The sequence below is a fragment of the Poecilia reticulata genome, chromosome 10 (genome assembly GCF_904066995.2).
Source record: "Poecilia reticulata chromosome 10, P_reticulata-male-v2, whole genome shotgun sequence".
NCBI classification, from domain to species: domain Eukaryota; kingdom Metazoa; phylum Chordata; class Actinopteri; order Cyprinodontiformes; family Poeciliidae; genus Poecilia; species Poecilia reticulata.
Window position 1 is genome coordinate 14,205,827 of NC_088839.1, and position 22,497 is coordinate 14,228,323.

The 22,497-nt window shown below is 37.3% G+C and overlaps 1 protein-coding gene across 2 annotated transcripts; it reads right to left on the reverse strand.

Annotated features, from left to right (window-relative positions):
- Positions 1 to 59: 59 nt before the first annotated feature.
- kif3a (kinesin family member 3A) lies at positions 60 to 21,238 on the reverse strand. 2 transcript variants are annotated; one of them, XM_017307214.2, is made up of 18 exons: positions 21,073 to 21,238; positions 19,490 to 19,763; positions 19,123 to 19,267; positions 16,874 to 16,958; positions 16,616 to 16,721; positions 14,362 to 14,501; positions 14,045 to 14,242; positions 13,559 to 13,733; positions 13,369 to 13,467; positions 12,648 to 12,737; positions 8,376 to 8,532; positions 8,097 to 8,277; positions 5,968 to 6,078; positions 3,761 to 3,886; positions 3,188 to 3,241; positions 3,039 to 3,107; positions 2,803 to 2,933; positions 60 to 1,669 (listed from the first exon to the last, which is right to left on the reverse strand). In XM_017307214.2, exons 1-18 carry the CDS (start codon positions 21,076 to 21,078, stop codon positions 1,621 to 1,623), a joined length of 2,196 nt encoding a protein of 731 aa, XP_017162703.1. In that variant the 5' UTR covers positions 21,079 to 21,238; the 3' UTR covers positions 60 to 1,620. The 2 variants fall into 2 exon arrangements, with proteins under 2 accessions (XP_017162703.1, XP_008418284.1); XM_008420062.3 differs by lacking the exon at positions 12,648 to 12,737.
- Positions 21,239 to 22,497: the final 1,259 nt, after the last annotated feature.

Genomic DNA, 22,497 nt, shown 5'->3' on the forward strand with positions numbered 1-22,497 from the left:
CAGGGAACCTGGGTGCATTACACCGCTTTGTGACATCACTACTCAACAGGAACCTGGGATCAGACATGAATAATTTATTAAATAAAATCCAGATGTTTGTTGGTGTAAACATTTGACATACACAACAACAACAAAAAAAGCTATCTTACATCCACTAAAAACCAAAACATTAAAAAAAAGTCATACAAGTGCATAAGGAATACAGATACATACATTTATGGTGCATCACAACAAGTGTTGAAAATAAAAACTTGACTGAAGTGAAGGAAATGGCACAGACATAAGAGCTAAACGGCATGCATGCCCTTAATGCTTCTGGCCTATTAAAAAAAACAGGTTAGAAAGTTGTACGCGCTTCAGCTGAATTTAACTAAATTGCAATATAATAATTTGACCAACTAGAATCCGATTAGAATGTTTTCAGTTTTTCATTGAACAGAAATATGTTAATTTATGAGAAGCAAAACAGTTAAAGTTTAATTTCTGAGATAAATTTGTTTAACAGGACACTTGGAAGCAGCTTTATAGGTGTTGATGTTTGTAGGCCAGCGTTGTAATATCATTTCAAACAATCTGACTGAAGTGCCTTGCAAAAGTCTCAACTCCCCTTGTACCAGTTCTCATTTTGTCCCAATACAACAAAAACTTTCAATTATTCATAGACAATCCAAAGGTGCTGAATATTAAAAATGGAAAGGAAATGGTACATAGTTTCTAAAAAGTGTGGCGTGCATTTGTTTTCAGCCCATTTTATTCTGGTATTCCTAGATAAAATGCTACATAACTTCAGAAGTCACCTCGGTGTAAAACAAAGCCCATCTATGTGATTTAATCTCAGTGTAAAACTGCTTTATGAAGGAAGAATGTTAACAGGTCAGTCTCAAGTAGCTCTGCAGGAGCTGCAGAGCTCCACACCTCAGTTGGAAGACCCTGTTGTCGGGTCAACTACTATTCGCACACTTTACACATCTGGTCTTTGAATCCCACTGCTGAAATAAAGCCTTGTTGCAGTTTGTCGCAGACCAATTAGAGAATCCAGCTAACAAAAAAAACAAAAACGGTGAGAGCTATCTGGCCTCCCTGGACATTGCTAATTTATGTGAAAAACTAATACTGCATCTCATCATCTTAAACACACCATCCACAATGTTGCACAAGGTGAATGGTGCCTTGTCCATACAGAGCCAGGAGAGACAAAACCCTGAAGGCTCTGAATACAAATGCCCACCACACTTTCAGGTCTCTATTTGTGAGGAATGTTAAAAGCAATGCGTCGTTTCCATTACACTTCCCAGTTATCCACTTGTCTCTGTTAAAATCCAAACAACATACATAAAAGTTTGTGGTTCCAATGTGGCAAAATGTGGAAAAAAATAGAAGAGGTCTGGATAGTTGCAAGGCACCGCTTCAAGCAGATGGTCTTTTGTTGTGTCCTATTTTCAAGTGGTTGTTCTCCTAATAAAAGGTGCCGCTTGATCACATTTAAAACCTTACCATCTTATGCAGTGTGCGATCAAAATCTATTACTGTTCGACCATAAGCAGGACTAAATACTTCTTTTACGTTACATCAAAGCTGAAGTCAAGGTAAAGCTGTAGTGAAATGTTGACCTCCACATCATCACTGCAGAAGGGAATCGATCACTGTGTCTGGTTTTGCAGATCTTTTCCTGTGGGGAGATGGACACATGATTATTGTTATCAAACATCCTTGGGTAGCTTTAAGTTTCCTGATTTCTGAGAACAGCTCCGTACCACGGTATCAGCAATTTTGATCAGGCTTTTGCGCAATTTTAACACACACACACATAAAAAAAAAAGTAATGATATATCGGCCTCCGAAATAGTTGCACAAAAAAAATAATTCTTATGCAGCTTCGTTCAATAGCAAAGAAAGAAAAAGTTGAAATTTACATGAGTAAAATGCAAGTAAAAACGACAGGTGAGGCATCAGCAACAGTAATAATATTTAGCAGAGTTTTGTTTGAAATAGAACATAAAAACGCAAAGTATTCAAAAATGCTGTAAAATGGTGGAAAAAAAACACAGGACGAGTTACAACAGAGTTTAAACTGAGGCGGGTGCAATTCTGGTAACACCACTGCATGCTATTATCTATTATCAGATATGATGAGCTGCATCACTTTCAAGAAACAACCAGTAAATCAGTTGGACAGTTAATCACTTAACCAAGCAAGCAAGTAGACATATAAACATCACCTCAAACAAAGGTTTCATACCTGTAATTAGTTTTATTTTATCCCTACATAGTTTTTATTATGCAGACATGGGAGATTTTATTGAAAATTATTATTTTTTTGCTTGGGTTTATAAAGGCTTGGAGATAAACTGGTTCGGTCTCAGCATGAGTTGAAAAGGTCAAACCGAATGCATTTAAGATGCTCAAGAAAGAATTAAAATAGACAAGATGCTCAAGTGTAAAAAAATTAAAAGAAAGAAAAAGAAAAAGACAAAAAAGTGAAGCAGAAACTGCAGTCATGTTAGGAAATGTCTTTTTCTTATTTGATAAGAAACGGTAGGGGGGAAAAAAAAGCTTCACATATTCAGTCAGTGTTAAAATAGAAGGTTGATTCCTGTGGAGAGAAAAGTTTTGAACATACACGCTGTTGTTCAAAACTGTACTATGTAAGTTGGTATTATTTGGGTATTTTTGTCAATATTCTAAAGAGTAAAAATGTACTTTAAAACAACAAGCCTAGAAAAAATAAACATGGCAAAGGTTGCTGAAAGAGCAGAGTCCAGTGGTGCATAAAATATAAGGTCTGCTTTGGAGCAAATTTACCTTCGGCTCGTCTTCGGTCTGCCACTTTTACTGCCTTTAGAGGCTTTGGGCCTCTCTAGTTTCATCAGTGATTGCCGCATGCTCTCCTCTGTATATGCTAGATACACGTGGGACAGATCCACCTCAAATGGCTAAAAGTGGTGAAGACAAAAACAGGAGAGGGTCAATATTGCACCTGAAAAGCCAACTAAACATCCAGATGATTAGTCATTTGATGACAAACTTCTGAAACTCACATCTTTCTCTTTCTTGTCTGGTACTGGGGTTTGTTTTCTCATATTATTGCCAGTGTAAGCCACACATTTCTGAAAAATATTTAAAAAATACAAACAAAGGTTAAATCAAGCTTTTGAGCCAACTGCACAACAGTGCAATCTCAACTCACCAGCTGCCATTCTCCAATATCTTCATTCCAGTGGACATAATTTTCTATCATCGCCTAGAAAGTAGAAACTAGGTCAGATTTTCACTCAAACTAAAATACAACAGTCTGCCTGTGGTATGTAAACAATACATCATTTTAGTTTCTGATTTTTATTTTATTTTATTTTTCTTTTTACATTTTCTTGAACTAACAAACTTCAAGGTTGCTCTGGTTCAAGCCCACTGTGCATGAGAAGTGTCCTCTAGCTGCAGGCTGCAGTGTATCCATGTGTGTGTGCCAGCATACATCAGTCAGGATCGACTTCAGTCAGGGGGCTGGGATTAAAACATCCCTTTCTAATCAAATTTACAGGTGTAAAACATGTTAATATTTATAAAAACTGTTGGAACTCAACAATAAATAAAATTTGTACATATCCTTTCTTTTTGTCTGGCCCAGGGTGAGATTACGGATTACATATTAATTTGTGGTATGCAAATATTTTTAAGTTGAACAACAGGAATGTGTAACATTTTTGCATTATGTATAAAACAAAAACCTTTAAAGAAAACAAAAAAAAAACCCAGCATAGACCTGATACTCCTGGGGAATAAAGTTATCTATGATGAGCATCTGGAGCCTCAGTTCTCGACTCAGCTGGCGGATGTTTTCCAGGAGGCCCTCAATCTCTCTGTTGTGCTCTTGTTGCAGATCTGCCATCTGATAAATACATCAGAAAAAAATATTACTGTGAGAAAATGTTGCATTATCTCTGACAGTAAAACGAACACGTCTGTGGATAGACTATGCAAAATGAGTTACTGTATTTCATATGACTTATTTATTTATGGTCATATGCAAGTGAAGTTTTTCAAAGAAACACTCATTTCTATCAATTTAGCAAGATAGCATATTATAAACGATAAGGGTAATAATAAATAGAAGTGATTAATAACTAACCAAAGATATTTCTTGAATTAACTTAAAGATCTCATAAAATATTGACACATCAATTCCTGGGAGGCTAACTGGGGAAACGATTATGGGCATTAATTATTATTTCATTGTAATTTGTAGTTTTTTTTTTGCTAATCTATATTCATGATATATGATTTACATCTCTCTTTTTGGTTATAATAGAATATTTAGTAAAACTTGTTTATGGACACACCATCTGCTATCAGAGAGCTGCTCAGTACAGATTATCGTAATTGTGAGTTTAATCACGGGGAGCAAGATAGTTAAGTTTTGTAACGGAGTGAACGTGAATTAGCAGAAGTGCTAGCAGCTTGTTTCTCTGAAGAACTGACAGTAGTAAAGAGAAAGCAGAGAAGATCTGAGATCTGTCATAGATCTGAGTTGTGCCGACAGTATTAAACACCAGAACTACACAATATTAGCTTGGTGTGATGTGAATTTTATTTTACGTTTGAATTAAAAAAATAAAAAATAAAGTTCATGATCTGAGTATTTATCATTATGATTGGGCCTGGAAATGTTATTGATAAGACAAAATAAAATATCTGGATTTATTTAATTCATCAGAACTAGAACCAGAACCTTGAGGTTCTCCATTGCGGAGTGTTGCTGCAAATCATCAGAGAAATAACCGCAGCTCCAGATCTTGCACAACAGCTGAATCTTCCCACTGGACTAGAACCAAACCGAATCACACATTAACCCATTATTGAGAGCAACTTGCCACTGGAAAGTGTCGCAACATGCCCTTGTGGAGCTCGGTAACTGTTGTGCTGTTCGTGGTTGTACTCCAATAAACAGACCACATTTAGTTTGTGGCTGCAGCAAGTTCAAGACAACCCACATCTGCATCTGAAGCAACCAAGTCATGTATTGACTGGATTTATTTAATCCAGTCAATACTGCTCTCAACAATGTATTGACTTGGTTGCTTCAGATGCAGATGTGGGTTATCTTGAAATAGCTACATATGAAGTAGCATATGAAGTAGCTACATATGCTAGTGCGACTTGAAGAAATGCGGCCATTTCTTCAAGTTGTCATCTCTCCCCGCAATAGCTGTAGGTTGCGGTAAACCAATATTGTCACATTTAAGCTTTGATCGCTGGTATTCCCACATATTTTATAGCCTAAAAGCTCTGACGAAAGCCGGTTAGCGTTAGGGTAACATGAAAACAAACGGCAGTTCTGGCTTGCGGCAGAAGTTGCGTCCATAATTCACGCAAAGCATCATGGGGCGTAGGAATAAGGTGGATACCAGCTTAGACAAACTAAGTTGCAAGGTGACCAAATCAGAGGCCTGTCAATTTGGATCAGAATCTGTCATTTTTTTAAAAGATATTAAACAATTTCAAAGATCCTAAAGAACAGTCAGTGAAACAGAACTCTGTGTGCCACTGGATTAATAGTATCTTTACAAACAAAGTGTTCAAGTGGCAGCAGGCCTGAGATGATACTCATCTCCTGAGACTCTGTCATCATCTCTATGGAGGTATCTTGTTACTTCAGAGGCAGGGAAAGTCAGTAAATGTGAATAACTTCAAACGTATCAACCTCCAGATCACAGGAGGCACGAAAAGGGGAAAAAGAATCTGCTCTCAACAAGCTCATTTCAAGTCACTTCAAAGATGTTTCTGCACAACGAATTTGGCATTCTTCTAATGCCAAGTTAAAAAAAATAAAAAAATAAAGGAACTAGTGTAAATTAACTAAGAATAGGAGCTAAAGTCTAACATCGCAAGAAAGCATGAATAATTACTTGAAATTATTCCAACGCGAACAATTCAATTCACTCCCAGGTCATTTTTATTTATTGGACTTACTTCTGACTTGGCAGCCATTAGCATGGTCCACACCTTCTTCAGTTTTTTGGTCTTTCCTTGAGCTTCCTCCTGCAGACTTGTGTACTTCTCTTCTATATCTAAACGTTCTTGCTGTTTATGGAGGGAGAAAGGTCATTTGTTATACAGAAACAATACATCTGTATAACAATAGTAGTCTGTACTATTGTACAGACTACAATAGTATATTGTAGTATGTATACAATATACTATTGTATATAATATACTATGTATACAATATACTATTGTATATAATATACTATGTATACAATATAGTATACATTGTAACATACAGCGAGTATGAAAAGTATTCAGACCCCTTTACATTTTTCACTCTGCAGCCATTTGATAAAATCAAAAAGTTCATATTATTTCTCATTAATGTACACTCAGCATCCCATATTGACAGGATACAAATGTGAATATAGAGGTTTTTGCAAATTTATGAAAAAAGTAAAACTGAAATAGCACATAGACATAAGGATTGAAACCCTTTTCTCAGTTTTGAGTAGAGTCACCCTTTCGAGTCAGTTGCATCATCTTGGGGATGATGCAACAAGTTTTTCATGCCTGGATTTTTGGATCCTCTGCCATTCTTCCTTGCAGATCCTCGAAGTTCAATCTTCATCTTATCAGACCAGAGAATCTTACTTCTAACAGTCTGGGAGACTTTCATGTGTTTTTTGACAAACTATGCAGGCTTTCTTATGTCTCGCACTAAGGAGAGGATTCCATCGAGTCACTCTGCCATAAAGCTCCGACTAGTGGAGAGCTGCAGTGATAGCTGACGAATAATAATAAATAGAACCTTTCTACTGCATCTCTGGAGCTCATTCACAGTGACCTTTGGATTCTTCTCTTCCTCTCTCACCACAATTGCTCAGTTTGGCTGGACGGTCAAGTCTAGGAAGAGTTCTGGTCGTCCCAAACTTCTTGCATTTAAGGTTGCAGAAATTCTTTGGTAACCTTGGCCTGACCTGTGCCTTGCCACATTACTGTCTCTGAGCTCCTTGGCCAGTTCCTTCATCCTCATGACTCTCATTTGTGCTGACATACACTATGACAGGGGTGTCCAAAGTCGGTCCTCAAGGGCCAGCATCCTGCATGTTTTAGTTCTCTTCCTGGTTTTATACACCTGCATCAAATGATGGCTCATCAGAAGGCCTAAGCAGAACACTGACTTGCTGAGGAGATTGTTACTACCACTAGGGAGAGAACTAAAACATGCAGGGTGCTGGCCCTTGAGGACTGACTTTGGACACCCCTCAACTATGAGGTCTTATATAGACAGGTGTGTGCCTTTCCTAATCAAGTCCAACCTGTTTAATTAAACACAGCTGGACTCCAATGAAGGAGCAGAACCACCTCAAGGAGGATCGGAAGATATGGACAATATGCGAGTTAAATATATCACGGCAAAGGGTCCGAATACTTATCACCAAGTGATATTTTAGTTTTTCTTTATTAATAAATGTGCAAAAAAATTTCTATATTTCTGGGGGTTCTTTCTGTCAAGATGGGATGCTGGGTGTAAATAATATGAACTTTTTGATTTCAGCAAACGTCTGAAAAATCTTTCCTTTCTTGAAAAGATTTTTCACTCTTTTCAAGAAAGAGTGAAACATCTAAAAGGATCTGAATAGTTTCTGTACCCACTGTACATATGGTTTAGTTTAAGAAGGTTCCTTTACAAAGAAAAAAAGAAAGTCAAATTCTGCGTCAGTGCGAGCTGATGGGATAATACCAACACGGAGTATAAGTAAAATAAGGATGTGAGAATCTGAGTCTGAGAGGTAACTTTACTTATAACCACAATGATGACAGCTTTTCAGTTTGCAGTAAGCATTGTGGTCTCATATCCTGTACAGCTTGCACTTATTGACCGACAGCAGATTTTAGGTAAAAGTTGCAAGAATTTTGTCTGGCTACTTGTTGCTCATAACATACAAAATCAGACTGTCCTTATAACTCCGTCAGGCTAGAAGCTGTATACCACCAATTGTTCATAAATGCCATAATTGTATGAGATAGAGAAAACCTGAGTCATAACGCAAGTCATCTATCAATCAAAGTGGTTTGGTACCAGGGAGCTGGTTTGCAGCAGATCGTACCTCTTTCTCTTCCAGCTCCTTGCGTAGCTGCTCTGCTCGTTTGCGACGCTCCTCGAGCTCGTTATTTGATTCCTCCAGGAGCCTCTCCTGCTCCTCGGCCTTAGCGAGAAGATCCACTCCGCCTACAATCACCTTCTTCTCTAAAGCCGACAATTTCTCCAGCAGGAGGTGATGCTCCTGTCTAAAATATGTTAAAAATGGTTCACTCGAGATGTCCCACATTTGACCTCAATAACCATGTATGATTTTTTTTTTTTTTTTTTAAGTTTTATGACTCACTGGGCTTTGAGAAGATCCTTCTCTCTTTTCTCCAGCTCTGCTCTTGCCTTGTTCCTCTCCTCCTCCTCCATGTCCAGCTTGGCTTCCAGAGCCTTTCTTTCTTCCTCGATCTTTGCCTGCATCTCCACCATCTTGTCCGGAGAAACCTTCTTCCTTCCTAAAACGAGAACAGAGAATATGATCAAAGGTCTGTCAGATACGTCTTAGAAAGTATTAGTGGTAATTCATGGTTTGCACAGTTCCAGTTAATTATACCACTGTCAAGGAATGATGGTGGTGTAATGGATGCTAAAGGGTGGATTTGTCATTCTTTTAGGGGAATGACAAATGCACAATAATAAATTCTTAATATGTATCTAACAAAACCTAGACAGTGTCTTCAAACCGTTGTGCATTATGTTATTTTACAACCACAAACTTTCATACATACTGTCATTAGGATTTTATGTGATAATATGAAGGGTAGAATTGTGAAGTAGAAGGAAAATTATGCTTGATTTTCTAAATATTTTACCAAGGAAAAAAATCTGAGGCGTGCATTTTGTTGCTCACCTTTCATTACAGTTACAACTAAAAGTCTTTTGCATGGATAACTGAGTATACGCAATGGATGCATATCCATTCTCTTGTCCCAATATTCACACACTCTGACCTTTAGCATCTGCACAACTAAAAGACATACATTAATTGTGGGAATCAAGGAAAGCGAAAGTCCACACAATAGGTCCAAAATGTTATTGGGAGGCAGAATTTGCATGCATGACACTTAAAACATAACCTCTTGCTGAATATTGCACCCATGCAGTCCTGCACAACTGCAACATTTCTCACACTAATACTCTAAAGACAATTGTGAATCAACATATTGTGTAGCTCTGAACAATTCCTTCAACCTCAGAGTGATGCATGTTGGTCTATCGCATAAAATCTCAATAAACTACATCAAAGTTTAAGTTAATAATGTGGGAAAATGTGTAATGTATTTTCACCCCCCAAAGAATCGTATTAAATGAGAGATTCAACACCATGAGTGATTGTCATGAAGATGAAAATGAAAACCGTCCCTGAAAGTCAGACAGAAAAATGTTATCAGTAATAGTCTCTTCTTCAGTAATTCCATCGGAGTGAACTACAGTATTGGCTGAATCTCCTTAAATTGTAATGTAATTGTTTGCTACCATTTTTTAGCACCAACCTCTTTGGCCTTGAATAACAACAGGAGGACAGAGAAAGAGAGAGAGAAAGAGAAATAGAGAGAGAGAGAGAGAGAGAGAGAGAAAACCAATGCATTACAAAGTGATTTAGAAAGTCGTGTACGGGGAGGCGCAATAATAAGAGGTCAAACAGTGAAACAAATGCTGCCGAAAACTTTCAGCAAGATCAACTATGTGCCAGTCAAGAAAGATGAATTTAATTATACATAACGAAACAAGACGTGGGCAAACTGCATCTTTGAGGTTAGGGGCAAACGGTTCACATAATAAAGCATGTTAGAGATGAAAGCCGACAATCTGGTTAGACAATGCTCATGCTGAAGCTCTTTGTGATGTCAAAAGAGTAACCAGTTAGGTAAAATGTGAAACAAAGTTCTGGGCGATGCATTCACGAAAGTATTCATTCTTAGAAAGATTTGCTCCCACTGAGCAGATAAGTCAGACAGAAATCTGCAAAGTGGGCCACGCCAGGAACCTGGGAGACACTTTTAATATCCGTGCAATAAAAATGAAAGAAGGGTAAGGAGCTGCACTGTGATAATACGGGAGTGATAAAGACAAGAGGAAAAGACAAAAGCCCTTTTTACACATGTTCTTAACTCTGGAAATGATTTTGAAAATGTTCTCTGACAATAAGTATAATAATACTTATTATTAAGTATAATAAGTACTTAAAATAATATTTTAATACTTAATATAATATCTTTAAGTATAATTTTTATGTCCAATACTTAAAGATGTGTCTTAGCTGCCCAACTCTTTAATATGAGTTTTATAAACTCCTGCATTTTTAGTAACAGCAGAAATGGTCTAGTATTTATCTGCCTTTGTACTGGACCTAAGGCCGCCAATAATCATTAGTTTAGATTATTCTAGGGTTAGGATAAATCCTAAATAATTTCCACAAAAATCATTTTAATGAACTTTTTAAGTCATTAGATTAGACTTTCACATTTACTGCAGTCATCATAAAAAGTCCTTTAAAGATGGAAACCGAAGTATAAAATGTCAATCTCTCAAATAACCAGACAGCTGCAGCATTTAGCAAACATAAAATATAATCAGATCATTTGTGTGGAAACTCTGTGGATTAAAAGAGACAAAAGTCAATTAAAACACAATCGTATTGAAAATATTTTATGGAAGTCTAAGTCAAAGATCTCTTGGAAACATAAAAAATCTGACAATCTGACAACAGTCTGATAATTAAACATTCATTTCTTATTGTAATTCAGTTATATTTTTATATTTTATTATTTTTTGTCATTGATTTTTTTAATTTAATATTTTGTTAAAGAACGGTATATTACTACCGTATTTTCCGCACTATAAGGCGCACCTAAAAACCTTCAATTTCCTCAAAAGCCGACAGTGCACCTTACAATCCGGTCCGCCTTATATATGGACCAACATTGAGCCACAACAGGTCTAGCAACTACGGTAAGCAGCCGCCGACTTCATTTTCCCCGTAGAAGAAGAAGCGCGCGGTGCATGCTGGGATAGTTGTCAGAACACTGGTTTGTTAATCAAGTTTGACTGACCTATCTACCTGCCGACCTGATAATCAGGTCGTCTGCAGGTCATTTAGCACCACGTTCTCCACGAACATGCTGTGCGCGAATGGAGAAGGGTGGCCATCATCCGGCCACGCCCCGGCCCAGTCACGGAAGGCAGAGAGACAGAGACTGTGGCGTCAGGGTGTCGGTTGGTCTGTGTTATCCAGAAAGCAGTTGGGCACAATATTGCAACACCAACACCATGAGTGAAACAACGACTGGGGCAGCCTGGTATGTAAAGCACTCAGGGACCATTTCTTTACAAATGTGGATGTGTAATAGAGTACGGAACAAATCGGCAACCCAAAATTCTATGCGCCTTATAATGCGTTGCACCTTATATATGAAAAAAGTTTTAAAATAGGCCATTCGTTGAAGGTGCGCCTTATAGTGCGGAAAAAAAAGGTAAATTTATTTGAGTTTGCATTTGATGTAATATATTACATTTCAACACTTACTTTATTGAAACATATTATTAAAGAGCAGTTGCTACACTGTTTATCTAACCTCAAAAAACAATTGTTTAATCGTGACAGTACTTATTAATCATTATTATAAATATTACTTCCATAACTGATCAGCCGTAAAAGGACTACATGGAACAATGAAGAACAAGAATGCTGCTGTCCTGCTTTTTTAAAAGCTCTCTAGAGGGGCAGGGCTGGGTTTTATTCCGTATATTTGACAACTCTTTCAATAAAATACTTGTAATCAATCATTATTTTAAGGTCAGATTAAAATTTTCTGTTTTCACCAGAACCTAATCACATCGATTTGGTTCAAGTATCCGTATCAAATTCCCAGTGACTACATGACTGAGATCAACCGTCAGTCACTCAATTTAAAATACCTTTGAAGAAAACTCTGTGACACTCCAACATTTGCACCATTGCTCACAGCTTTTTATATTATCTCAGATCTATGGCAAGAGAAAAAAATACTGTCTCTGACTCAGCTTGTAGACTTGACATCAAGGCAACAGGAAACCCCCTAAGGAAAATCACCTACCTATACATCACCCAAACCATTTTAGATATTTACAGAGTGTTACTAAAAAGTGTTCAACATCTTACTGAAAGATGTTGAACCACATGCATTAATAACGTAAAAGCATAGGTCACATATATGACAACTTTGACTGGATTTAAGAGATTGTTGTCTACAGACTTAAGGGATTGAAGATGCTAAACTTCCCAAAAGATCTTTATGCAGCTGCCATGCTACAAAACTCAGCTTTCTAGAAATTTTTTCTCCAAGGAACATATTAATATATTTATATTTTGTTCTCTTCTCCTTGAGAATACAGCTGCGTAAGTCAGGAAAAGTAATAGGCACCAAGAAAAAGAAATAAAATAAAACATGCAAATGAATGTGTAGTCACAGCAGCAAAAATATCACATTGGATTTAATATATTAAAGCTTAAAATTTCTGTGCTCATGTGTGAAAAGGGCTGTAATTTGTGGGCAGGCTGGTTGGTGAGCAGAGGGCTACTCCAACTCACTATCCCGCAGGTCGGCGTCAGTGGGCGGTGGCACTGAGGAGGAAGTGTCGGTAAATTCTGAACTATTACTTCTGCTGATGTCACAACTGTCTGAAAAAGAAGCAGAAGAAGTCCCAAAGCCCAAAGACAGAAACATGAAAGAAAGATAAACCATAAACAGTTGAAGGAAAATGTGATTACAAGTTTAAGCACAGAAAAATAAGGCAAAAATTATTTGCAAGTGAAAAAGCTGCAGGTACAGACATGCAAACTGCTAACTCAGCAGACCAGATAAGCTCAGAGAAACAACTTAAAACTGAAATCAGAAAGAAATCTAAAAGTAAAAAATAAAAATAAAAATAAACTAACTAACTGGAATTCTATTGTGACGACAAAATAATTCTCGTTCATTTTTCACACAACTCACAGTAGGTACATGTTGAGAATACCGGGGGGAACTCCTAAATGAGCAAACTACAAGGTTAAATGCAGCTTTAGTCATGCCTTGCATCAAACCTCAAAACAACTTCGACTTGATTCAGATCTTAGGAACTGAATACTTGCTTAGCATTAAAACACTGTCGACGGATCAAACAAGCTACATGCAAATCATGTAGATGGTTATCTCCTCTTGTGCTAAAACCGCACACTAAACTGCAAGACAACATTTTGTTTTAGTCGCACCAAAATGTGGGTGGTCTAACTTTTTCACAATCTGTGCTCATTAATGATCAACTCTTACCCCTCCTCCTCCGTCGACCTTCTCCTGCCTCTCCTGCATAATCGTCCCCTTCGTCCATCTCCTCTGATCCACTGCCTTCTGAGCCAGAAATCTCTTCACCTAGTGTTGCACAAGCAACAACATTTTAGTCTCTGAAGAAAACGCGCACATTGCATGTTATATATTTTTTTTTAAATATTTAGCTCCTTACCCTCTTCCAGTTTCTTTTTGAGCTCCTCGATTTCTTTCTGAAACTGCCGCAGAAGGGCGTCCTTGGGATCTTCGTTGATTCTGGCTTTGTTTTTGATGTTTTTAGCCCTGTTAGCATAGCGCAAGGTACTGATGGTCTCATCATAGTTGTAGTCTGCAGGACCTATATTTGCACACTGGTAGGGAAAGGTATGTTGGGTAAAATTTTAAGGTAGATACAGGTATAACAACTTTCCCCTGACAATTAATGAAAGCAATACATATAAAATTAGAATATCACATAAAAAAAAATGCAATACAGAAACGTGCCTTTAATATCTGCAAAAGAACAACTTGCCTAAAGGTTTGGGTTTTTTTTTCAAATAGTACTTTTAAATCCGACACAAAAACCTTATCAGAATACCGTAACACAGCCTTACAATTAATCCATGTGAGACATAGCATTTAAAAAAAGGCTCCTATTAATGTGTTCAAACTGAAGCTGTACCATCATGGTCTTGGAGTTTCCGCCCAGTGAATCCTGAAGCAAACGGGTCAGTTTGGAGTTTCTGTAGGGGACGTGAGTGCTCTTGCCATCCACCAGGGCGGAGATGACGTTACCCAGGGTGGAGAGGGACAGATTGATCTTCGTTGCTTCCTTCAAACGCTGACCTGTGGCTCCGGTTTTGCCCTGTCTTTCTGAACCCTGTGTTTGTTGAGAATAAGCGGTGGTCGGCGGAGATTGTGCAGAACACGTGCAGCGAGGCTTACTTAGACGTATTCATTCAAGTTTAAAAAGAAGTAGCTTTTATTATTCATACTTACTGCCAGATCTACAAGATGAAGCTTTCCCATGCGAACATGCTGGTTACCATCCACACCCTTCTCACTGCACTCGATGGTGATGGTGAAGATGGCATGAGAGCGGGAGCTGTGCTCATTCATGTTTGTAGCACCGACGGATCCTGCACCAAAAAAAAAAAAAGAAAGAAAAAGATCAATTTAAATTTGACATTTGGCATTTAAAGTACTTTGTAGTGCTCCTCCAATATCTCAACCTTTCTGTGCAATTCAATAGTACCGCTGGTAGCAAAAGAGAAGCTCAGCATTACGCTACCACCACTATCATTGACAATGGTACAGTGTTTATAAATTTGAAAGCCACTTTCACCAAACATGTATGTGATGACTGGTGATGTCTATTATATTCCAAAATCATGAATTCATCATTTGAATACAAAAACATGCGAAGTGTGTTGAATTAAAACTCACTGAAAAGTGCTCAATAAACTACAGAGCATTGGACACGTCATTCAACGGTAAGAAAGAGAAGGGTGAGATTTATCATGAGTAATATCGTTGCAACATCCAACAAAAATGTCACATTTTATCTTTATTTTTTTTTCATTTCCTGAGCAGATGTGACATACGGTAAAAATGAAAAAAAAAATAGACATCATTATGTTGCAACTGATCGTGGTGTGAAAAATGTCTTGAGAATATCCCAAAACTACCATTATAAACTGAGGTTCGTGTACAAAAAGTGTTATTGATACACTATTTTCTAATTGACACAGGAAGTCTGGACGTGTAATTTAAAAATTGAGCTGCAACACTTCCTGGGTGACCCAAATTCACATACTTTATGACAGAGGCAGTAAATTCTCTGTAAAATGACATCCACAAAGTTGTGCGAGCAAAACAGGATTTGTTTTGTTACAGCGGGGAAGGATTACAAGGAGTTCGACGCCTTATGCACATTGACTTAACAAACAGAAGCCTGTGTCTGCAGTGAATTTCACATAATGCCGCCTTGGCATTTTCCACTACAAGCAACAGACTTTCATTTTGATAACAGTCAGAAGAATAAACACAATTCCTCCTGTACCACAACTGCTGTGTGCACAAAGAGAAAAATCACAGAGGCTATTTTCAGTGAGTTTGAAATATTTGAAGTCATAGTAAAGGTTTAAAGAAAGTTATGTGGCGGAGCATAGGATGAAATTCTGAACCCCATGCTCGTTTACTAGGGGTCACTCCTGTCTTGAGAATAAAGTTTTGCCTGAAAATAAAGTTTTGCCTGAAGCAGTTAAATAACTGGATTTGGTATGTGTCAACACAGCAAATAAAAAATGTATATTATTAACATGATATTATACTACTATAGAAGAATACTAATAATACTAATAAAAAATGTTGATGGCTTCACTGTTAGTGTTACTTTTAGTCTGTGATAACGTTTTGCATATGTTTAACATTTAAACAAAATTAAAATAGTATTGATCATCGTGATTGATTTGCACAATAATCAATATATTGGCATGAAGAATGCCAGAATGCTTAAGGCAAAAAAGTCAAGCTAGCAAGTGAAACAGGCAAACAAATCTAAAAACCAAATACACACTGCTAAAAGCTAACAGACTCAACATTAGCTGCAGGGAGAGTTAGTAGAGGTCTGAACAAAACTCTCTGCATTCATTCATGTTTTTACAAAAATATGTGAAATGTTAACCACAACAGTGTGAACAACAAGGGAAAAAAAATGTCTACATTCGACGTATCATTGGTTGAATTCTGGAGCCAATGAATGAGGGTGACAGTTTGGATGTTATGGTTAAAACGTGGATACTGCAAGGTGCTCCAACAATTTAATCACACCTTGAAACTGGTCTTGGCATGGATAAAGCTGGCTAAGTTTACATTTCTGGAATAGCCTTACTGGAACCAGGCTTTAACTGTATAGAAAATACAAGAACGAGGCTTGAAAGCTGGGTCGGTTTCAGCAAACAAACCAATTTAATGGAACTCTATCAATTTTATTGGGAAAAATGATCCAATATCCAGCCAGATATAATCATTGAGACTTTATGCAGTTGCATTATCCCACCCGAGAAAAATAATTCAAATAATCCATTCAAACCCCAAATGTATTATGACATCTGTGCCCAGTCGGGGTGCATGCGAATCTCAGACAACAGCAGAATTTCTCATAGAAACAAGAGTTGATAGTCAGTTATATGTGTTTTATGTTTGATTTGTTACTGTCATGATTCCTTATCGATGCAATGGTTGTTCTTACGGTTTTTGTGACCGAGAGTCATAATCCTGTCCATATCGTCAGCGTTATTTACGACATAACCAGAGAGATCTTTGATGTACACGCCAACATCAGGTCTTTCTTTGACCTACAAAAAAAAAAGATCTTTATCATTGAAAGTTGCAACAGTTGCAAATCCAAATTTAGAGTTTAGCAAAGACAAATGACAACCGCGACTTTTAAGACAACTCGTTGTGCAAAACCTTTATAATCGGTCGCAAAAGTTATATATCCCGTTACCTCAAGCCTTTGCAACTGGTCCTTGCCCAGCAAATCCCGCACTTCCTCGTTGTAAATCTCCAGGTACGAAACTCGAACTAAAAATCTGTCAAAGACAAACATAGAACTAAATTACATTTTAAAAAGGCTGATGTAGGAATATACACAGTTGAAACCTTTCAAAGAGCCCTGTGTATATAAATGCTTTCACCATAGGCGTAAATCCCGGGGAGAGTCAGGGGGGTCGGGCGGGGTCCGGACCTCCCCAATCTTGGAAAAGTCTAGAATTGTCCCCCCCAAAGAAATTCCTCCCCTTTGGGGGGGAATTGTCCCCCCCAAAGGAGGAGCCCCCCCAAAGAGCTCCTCCTTAGTTAGTGCTAAGGAGGAGCTCCCTCCTCCTTAGCACTAGCCGACAGCTCTGTATGGGAGCAGAGAGCAGAGGGGCTACTGCAGCTGGCAGTAAAAAAAAGAAAAAAGTATGCCTTTATTTCTTACCATCTTCAACGTAGAGCCTGTAAAACCACAAAATAAAATCTCAATATTTTCTAGAAAACTCTGGTGCTGACCTTTAAGTTTAAGTTATGATACTTCCCAGATATTCAATTCCTACATATTTATAGGTTCTCAGCCATCCAGGACATGACCCCCCAACCCCAAAAAAAGTTTAAAGCAACTTAAGTTATAATTTAAATAACACATGATTTGTATTGAGAACCACTGCAATAAATCAATATTTATGAGAAATTTTAGTAAGTGGAGTTACTCATTAAAACTTTATTTAGAGCCGTAAGTTTTTGTAAAGGTGTAGCAGAGGTTAGATCGGTGACTCTGAACCAAACTCAGATCTAAGCAACATTTGAATCTTAGTTTGACTTCTATGAGTCTCAACAGGTTGTTTACTGAGAAAAACACTGTTGTTATTCATTGCTACTTACTAGTCATTTTTGGTAGTGCAGCTTGAACACAATAAAAAAAAAATTTAAACCACATTTTATGTTACATTTGACTGTAACTTTGCCGACCCCCCCAAAATTGGTCTTAAAAAATTTCCCTGTTTATGGTCCCCCCAATAATGAGATGGAATTTACGCCCTTGGCTTTCACTTTGCTCCCACAATCTCGATGAGGAAAAAAAAACTACCCCATTACAGGAATATATAAAGGAAGTTGATCACCAAATTAGCTTTGATTAAGACAAGTCATTGTATATTTCTTTAGTAGGATTTAATAAGTATGTGGGGAAATTACTTCTCCTGAGCTCATCCAGACAATGACATATGTTTATCTATAACTAGTAAGTAGGATAAATTATGTTCAGAGCTTAGCGACAGGAGAGCTTCATGCTTATGCTCTGCTTATACGACTCCACTGTTCAGAAACAAAACTACGTCACACACTTTACAATTTTAAGTACAGTTACGAGAAATAGATTCAATTCCACGGTATCGGTTAGTAAAACTTGCCAGCCACTTAGTTGTGTCATATTTCAAAAATGACTATCAAAGCTGTTAATCTACCAGTGTAAAACTCTGTTTATCAGCTGCAATCTAAAAAGAGGGTAGACCACAATAAGGATATGAAATGTTCACCTATGTCGAAAAAAAAAATCCTAGCTCAGTTCAATCATGCAGTTTGTGTGAACCAGTGTTCAAAGGAAAAGACACTAATGCCTATCCTAGTTTCTGCAAGCAACATTTCCTGTTTCCTGTTCATGTTTATATTACGCTTTAAGGTTTGTTTCCCAAGAGTATCTGCCAGAAGCATTAATATGCTTTGAACATTTTTACTTTAGCATCTTGTTAAGTAAAACTTAAATGTATTTCGCAGGGATTTTATGTGATAGACCATCACAAAACAGTGTATGAATAAAGTGGAAAGAAATGCTGCACTACTTGCTCTTTATTATTATTATTATTATTATTATTATTATTATTATTATTATTTTTACAAAAAAATAGAAGAGTGTATTGCATATTTTGTAGACTGCAGCCATCACTCTCAGATTGACTATTTACCTCACTGGTAAATACGCAGTTAGTGAACAAACAATCATAAACAAGAGTGAGTATGGCCTTTATAGAAGAGTGATACAAATAACGTAAGAAAGAAAGATATATATTAAAAAAACTATTTGCAGTTTTTCTCATAGAAAACACCTCAAACATGTGAAGAAAGAACATCTGATCAAATGACACCAAAGTTTAGTGTGGCCCATGTTACAAAATATGTAAAGGGATCAAATAAAATGTTGTCTACAGTCTGATTTCATACCTTGTGTCGCCCTCTGCCTTGGCAATGTGTCCAAAAATATGAGCAAAAGAATTTGGAATAATCCCTCGAAGTTCTGGTACCGCCCTCACCCCCTCCATGGTGAAGGTTTTTCCTGTGCCAGTTTGCCCATATGCAAAAATTGTGCCTGGATTGGGGAATCAAAGAATATAATTCCATCATTCCTAATAATACGTATTGGCGAAAATTGAAAATGACAAAGTATCAAGTGCAAGTTACTTTGAGAGAACTGTTATACGCTTGTTATAAGCCACACTACAGTAGTCCCTGCAACGACTGAAAGTTAACTATTTCAATACTTTAACAGAGCTGGTTAAACAAATCGTTTCTATAAGGAAAACAACTGTACCGTTATATCCCTCTAAAACGGAGTCGATGATTGGGCGGGCTGTGAGGTTGTAGACATCTAGTTGCTTGCTGTCAGGCCCAAACACAGTGTCAAAGGTGAATGTCTTAGGAGGTTCATGGGGGATCTCCAGTTTGTTCACCGTTATGGTACCACGGATCTCGTCCACACTGACGGCCTGCTTGAAGGCCATCATCTTCTCCTTCTGGTTGAGGGGACGACATCTTACCACGACTTTGACATTATCGCTGACTTCCTGTTTCTCAGCCTTACTGCTCTGAAATGGATAAAAATAAGAAATACATGGACTTATGGGTATAGCTGACAAATAGCATGGGAAACGCTATAGGCACACATGGGACCATTTTTGGCATCCATAAAGAAGTGATGCAGAAAAAGTATTGTGGTAAAACAGTGGTGAGAAAGTGTTTGCCCCTCTTAATTTCCTTTTTTTTTTTTTTGCATGTTTGCCACACTTAAATGCTTCAGAACATCAAACTAATTAAAATATTAGCCAATCCCTCTCTCATGAACAAACAAAGGGAAACAGTGGCTGATTTTCAGATCCTTGTTCCAAAACATAAAGTTAAATTAACACAATATATCAATATCAGTCCCTATACTTAAATTCTACATAAAACCCAATGGTTTAGCTAAGTGAAAGAGAGGTGCCAGGATTCTGGACAGTCTAGACAAGTCCAGGGGTCTCCATCATTGGTCTTAGTTGCTTTCCTGCAACTTTCAGATGGATTTGCTACCAAACACATGAATCAAATGGAAAGGACAAACCTCAGCAAATTCTACAGAGGCCTGGTAATTAATCATTCATTTGATTCGTGTGTGCTGCAACAGACTCCAAGGAGAAATGGTGAAAAATCCCTCTCTCTGTTTGCTCCAGTCCTGTGAAACGTAACAAGAGAAGTGCTGCTCCATTGGCAAAGGATTGTTGCATTGACAATAACTGTGTACTGATTTTGTTATAACAATTATAGCATGTGATTTTAGTCCGCAAATAAGTTGTATATTAAAGGTTGGATTACTACAATTTTCACTGCGAGATTATTCTGCTAAAATGAAAGATTTTACAGCTTTTAACGCGTTTTTTTTTTATCAGGGTTGCAATTACATCTGTATGCACAGACGCAATTTACCGTCTCATAAACACCCCATAACAGAACACGGAGTCTAAAGCAGACACAATAAATGCATAAATCAATCAGAGCTGAGTGGTTTTAATTAACCCTTTATGGGTCAAAATGTTATAAGATGTTGCTAGGTAACGACGTTAAAGTCTCTGCTTTGACCGTAGCTGGCTAATAATAATAACTGCAATGTTCACTTACATGGAAGAAGCGAACGCAAACTAAAAGCTATTGTGATAAAATACACCCAATAGTACATACAACATTAAAAGGAAACGGACAGTTGACAGAGGCCTTTACCATATCTCTGTATCCTGCAACAGCTACGATAACTGATATGCTAATGATGCTAAGCGGGGTTAGCATCACATCAACAGAGGAAGGGAGGAACCCTACTTATGAACAAAACAAAAAAAAAACATACAAAAAGGCGTGGCGACTTACCGGCATAGTGAGGAAGTGGAATGTGCTATATATGGAGGCTTCTAGACGCTTGGAGTGATCTGTACATTTGATTTTAGGTTACTGCTCGCTGAATTTGTGCACCAGCGATGTTGTCATTCTCATCAGCAGCTCATGGCGGTTGGCTTGTCAGCTCCAGTCTGAGTCGGTGTGCGCATGCGTATCCACTGGTTTCGACTGGCCAGTATACAGTAATATCTATTAGCACTATTTTGCATAAGTTAATTTGGTAACTCTACAGTTTATTAAACCATATAACTGTTATTTTAATAACAAAAACGAGGACTCTGAGCTATTAGTCAGCATAATATCTGACTAATAGATATTTTATAATACTTTTTATTTTTTTGTATTGTAGGAGCCAATGTAAAAAAAAATGTATTGGCTCCTTACGCTGTATCCAGTACCTTCCATAGCCTATATGTAAAATGCTATAAATTATTTTCTCATGATCTAGCTCTCAAAAAACTAAGACTAGATTTTTTTTTATTTGACCTTGAAACCCAGCAACTTTCAGCGACAAAAAAAAATAGATCCCTGTTGTTTAATATTTCAGAAAAACCCTACCTTTAATTTGAATATTTATAGGTACTATTGATAACTCCATGGTAAGAACAAACAAAATGATTAGAGATGCAATTATTAGTGCTGCTGCTGTAATTTTTAAAAATAATCCATCTTTGATCTGACTAATGGAGCTGTAGTTAGTCTTCTCCAAAGTTGCCATACACGGACTGTGGCGATTCGCCTCCTTGATTGTTGCTGAGCTTTGACTTCTAACCTTGCAATTTTATGGTACTTAAAATAATAACTTCTGCCTTTCTTGAATTAAGCAGTGGGAAATTTAGAACCACTTTGTCATGGTTACTATGGATGCACTGTTTTAAGTATCTGTGGTGAACTGTCGTCATGTGCTTACAGTAATAAAAAGTTGTCATCAACATATATGTTATGAGACATAATAGTACTTTAAAGTTTTCTCAGATTTATAATCAGAAAATGACAAATTAGTCCTTTAGTACCAGCTGAGGTCGGTCTATTTATCATTCACTATGTTATGCTTAATTGCATGCAACACTTAGATCCAGTAAAACTAAGACGTTTTTGATGCATCAATGCATGTGCTGTGGTTGAAATCCTGACTGAACAGCAAGGGATTGTCTTTTCTTTCTGAAAAAGGAGTGAACAGATTCACTTTTAAATTAGATTTGTAAAAATGCTATAGGTGAGATTACAGAGGCATCTGATTTCCTTAAAATACCTTTATTATCTTTGAAATCTGTAATATTTCAGAGGCAAATCAAATGAAGAGGTAAAAAAAAAGAAAAGAAAAAAAAGAACTTGTGGGCACCATGTCTAGACAACAGGTTGCAGCTTTTAAGTCATGATTAGTTTCTATGAAACTGA

Bases quoted from the DNA above. Each gene is read 5' to 3' on its own strand.
- kif3a (XM_017307214.2), bottom strand. The intron at 3,887-5,967 runs GTAAGTCCAATA...TGTATTTATCAG, and splicing joins TAATGGCTGCCAAGTCAGAA to ATGGCAGATCTGCAACAAGA. The intron at 2,934-3,038 runs GTGAGTTTCAGA...CACCACTTTTAG, and splicing joins CAGACAAGAAAGAGAAAGAT to CCATTTGAGGTGGATCTGTC.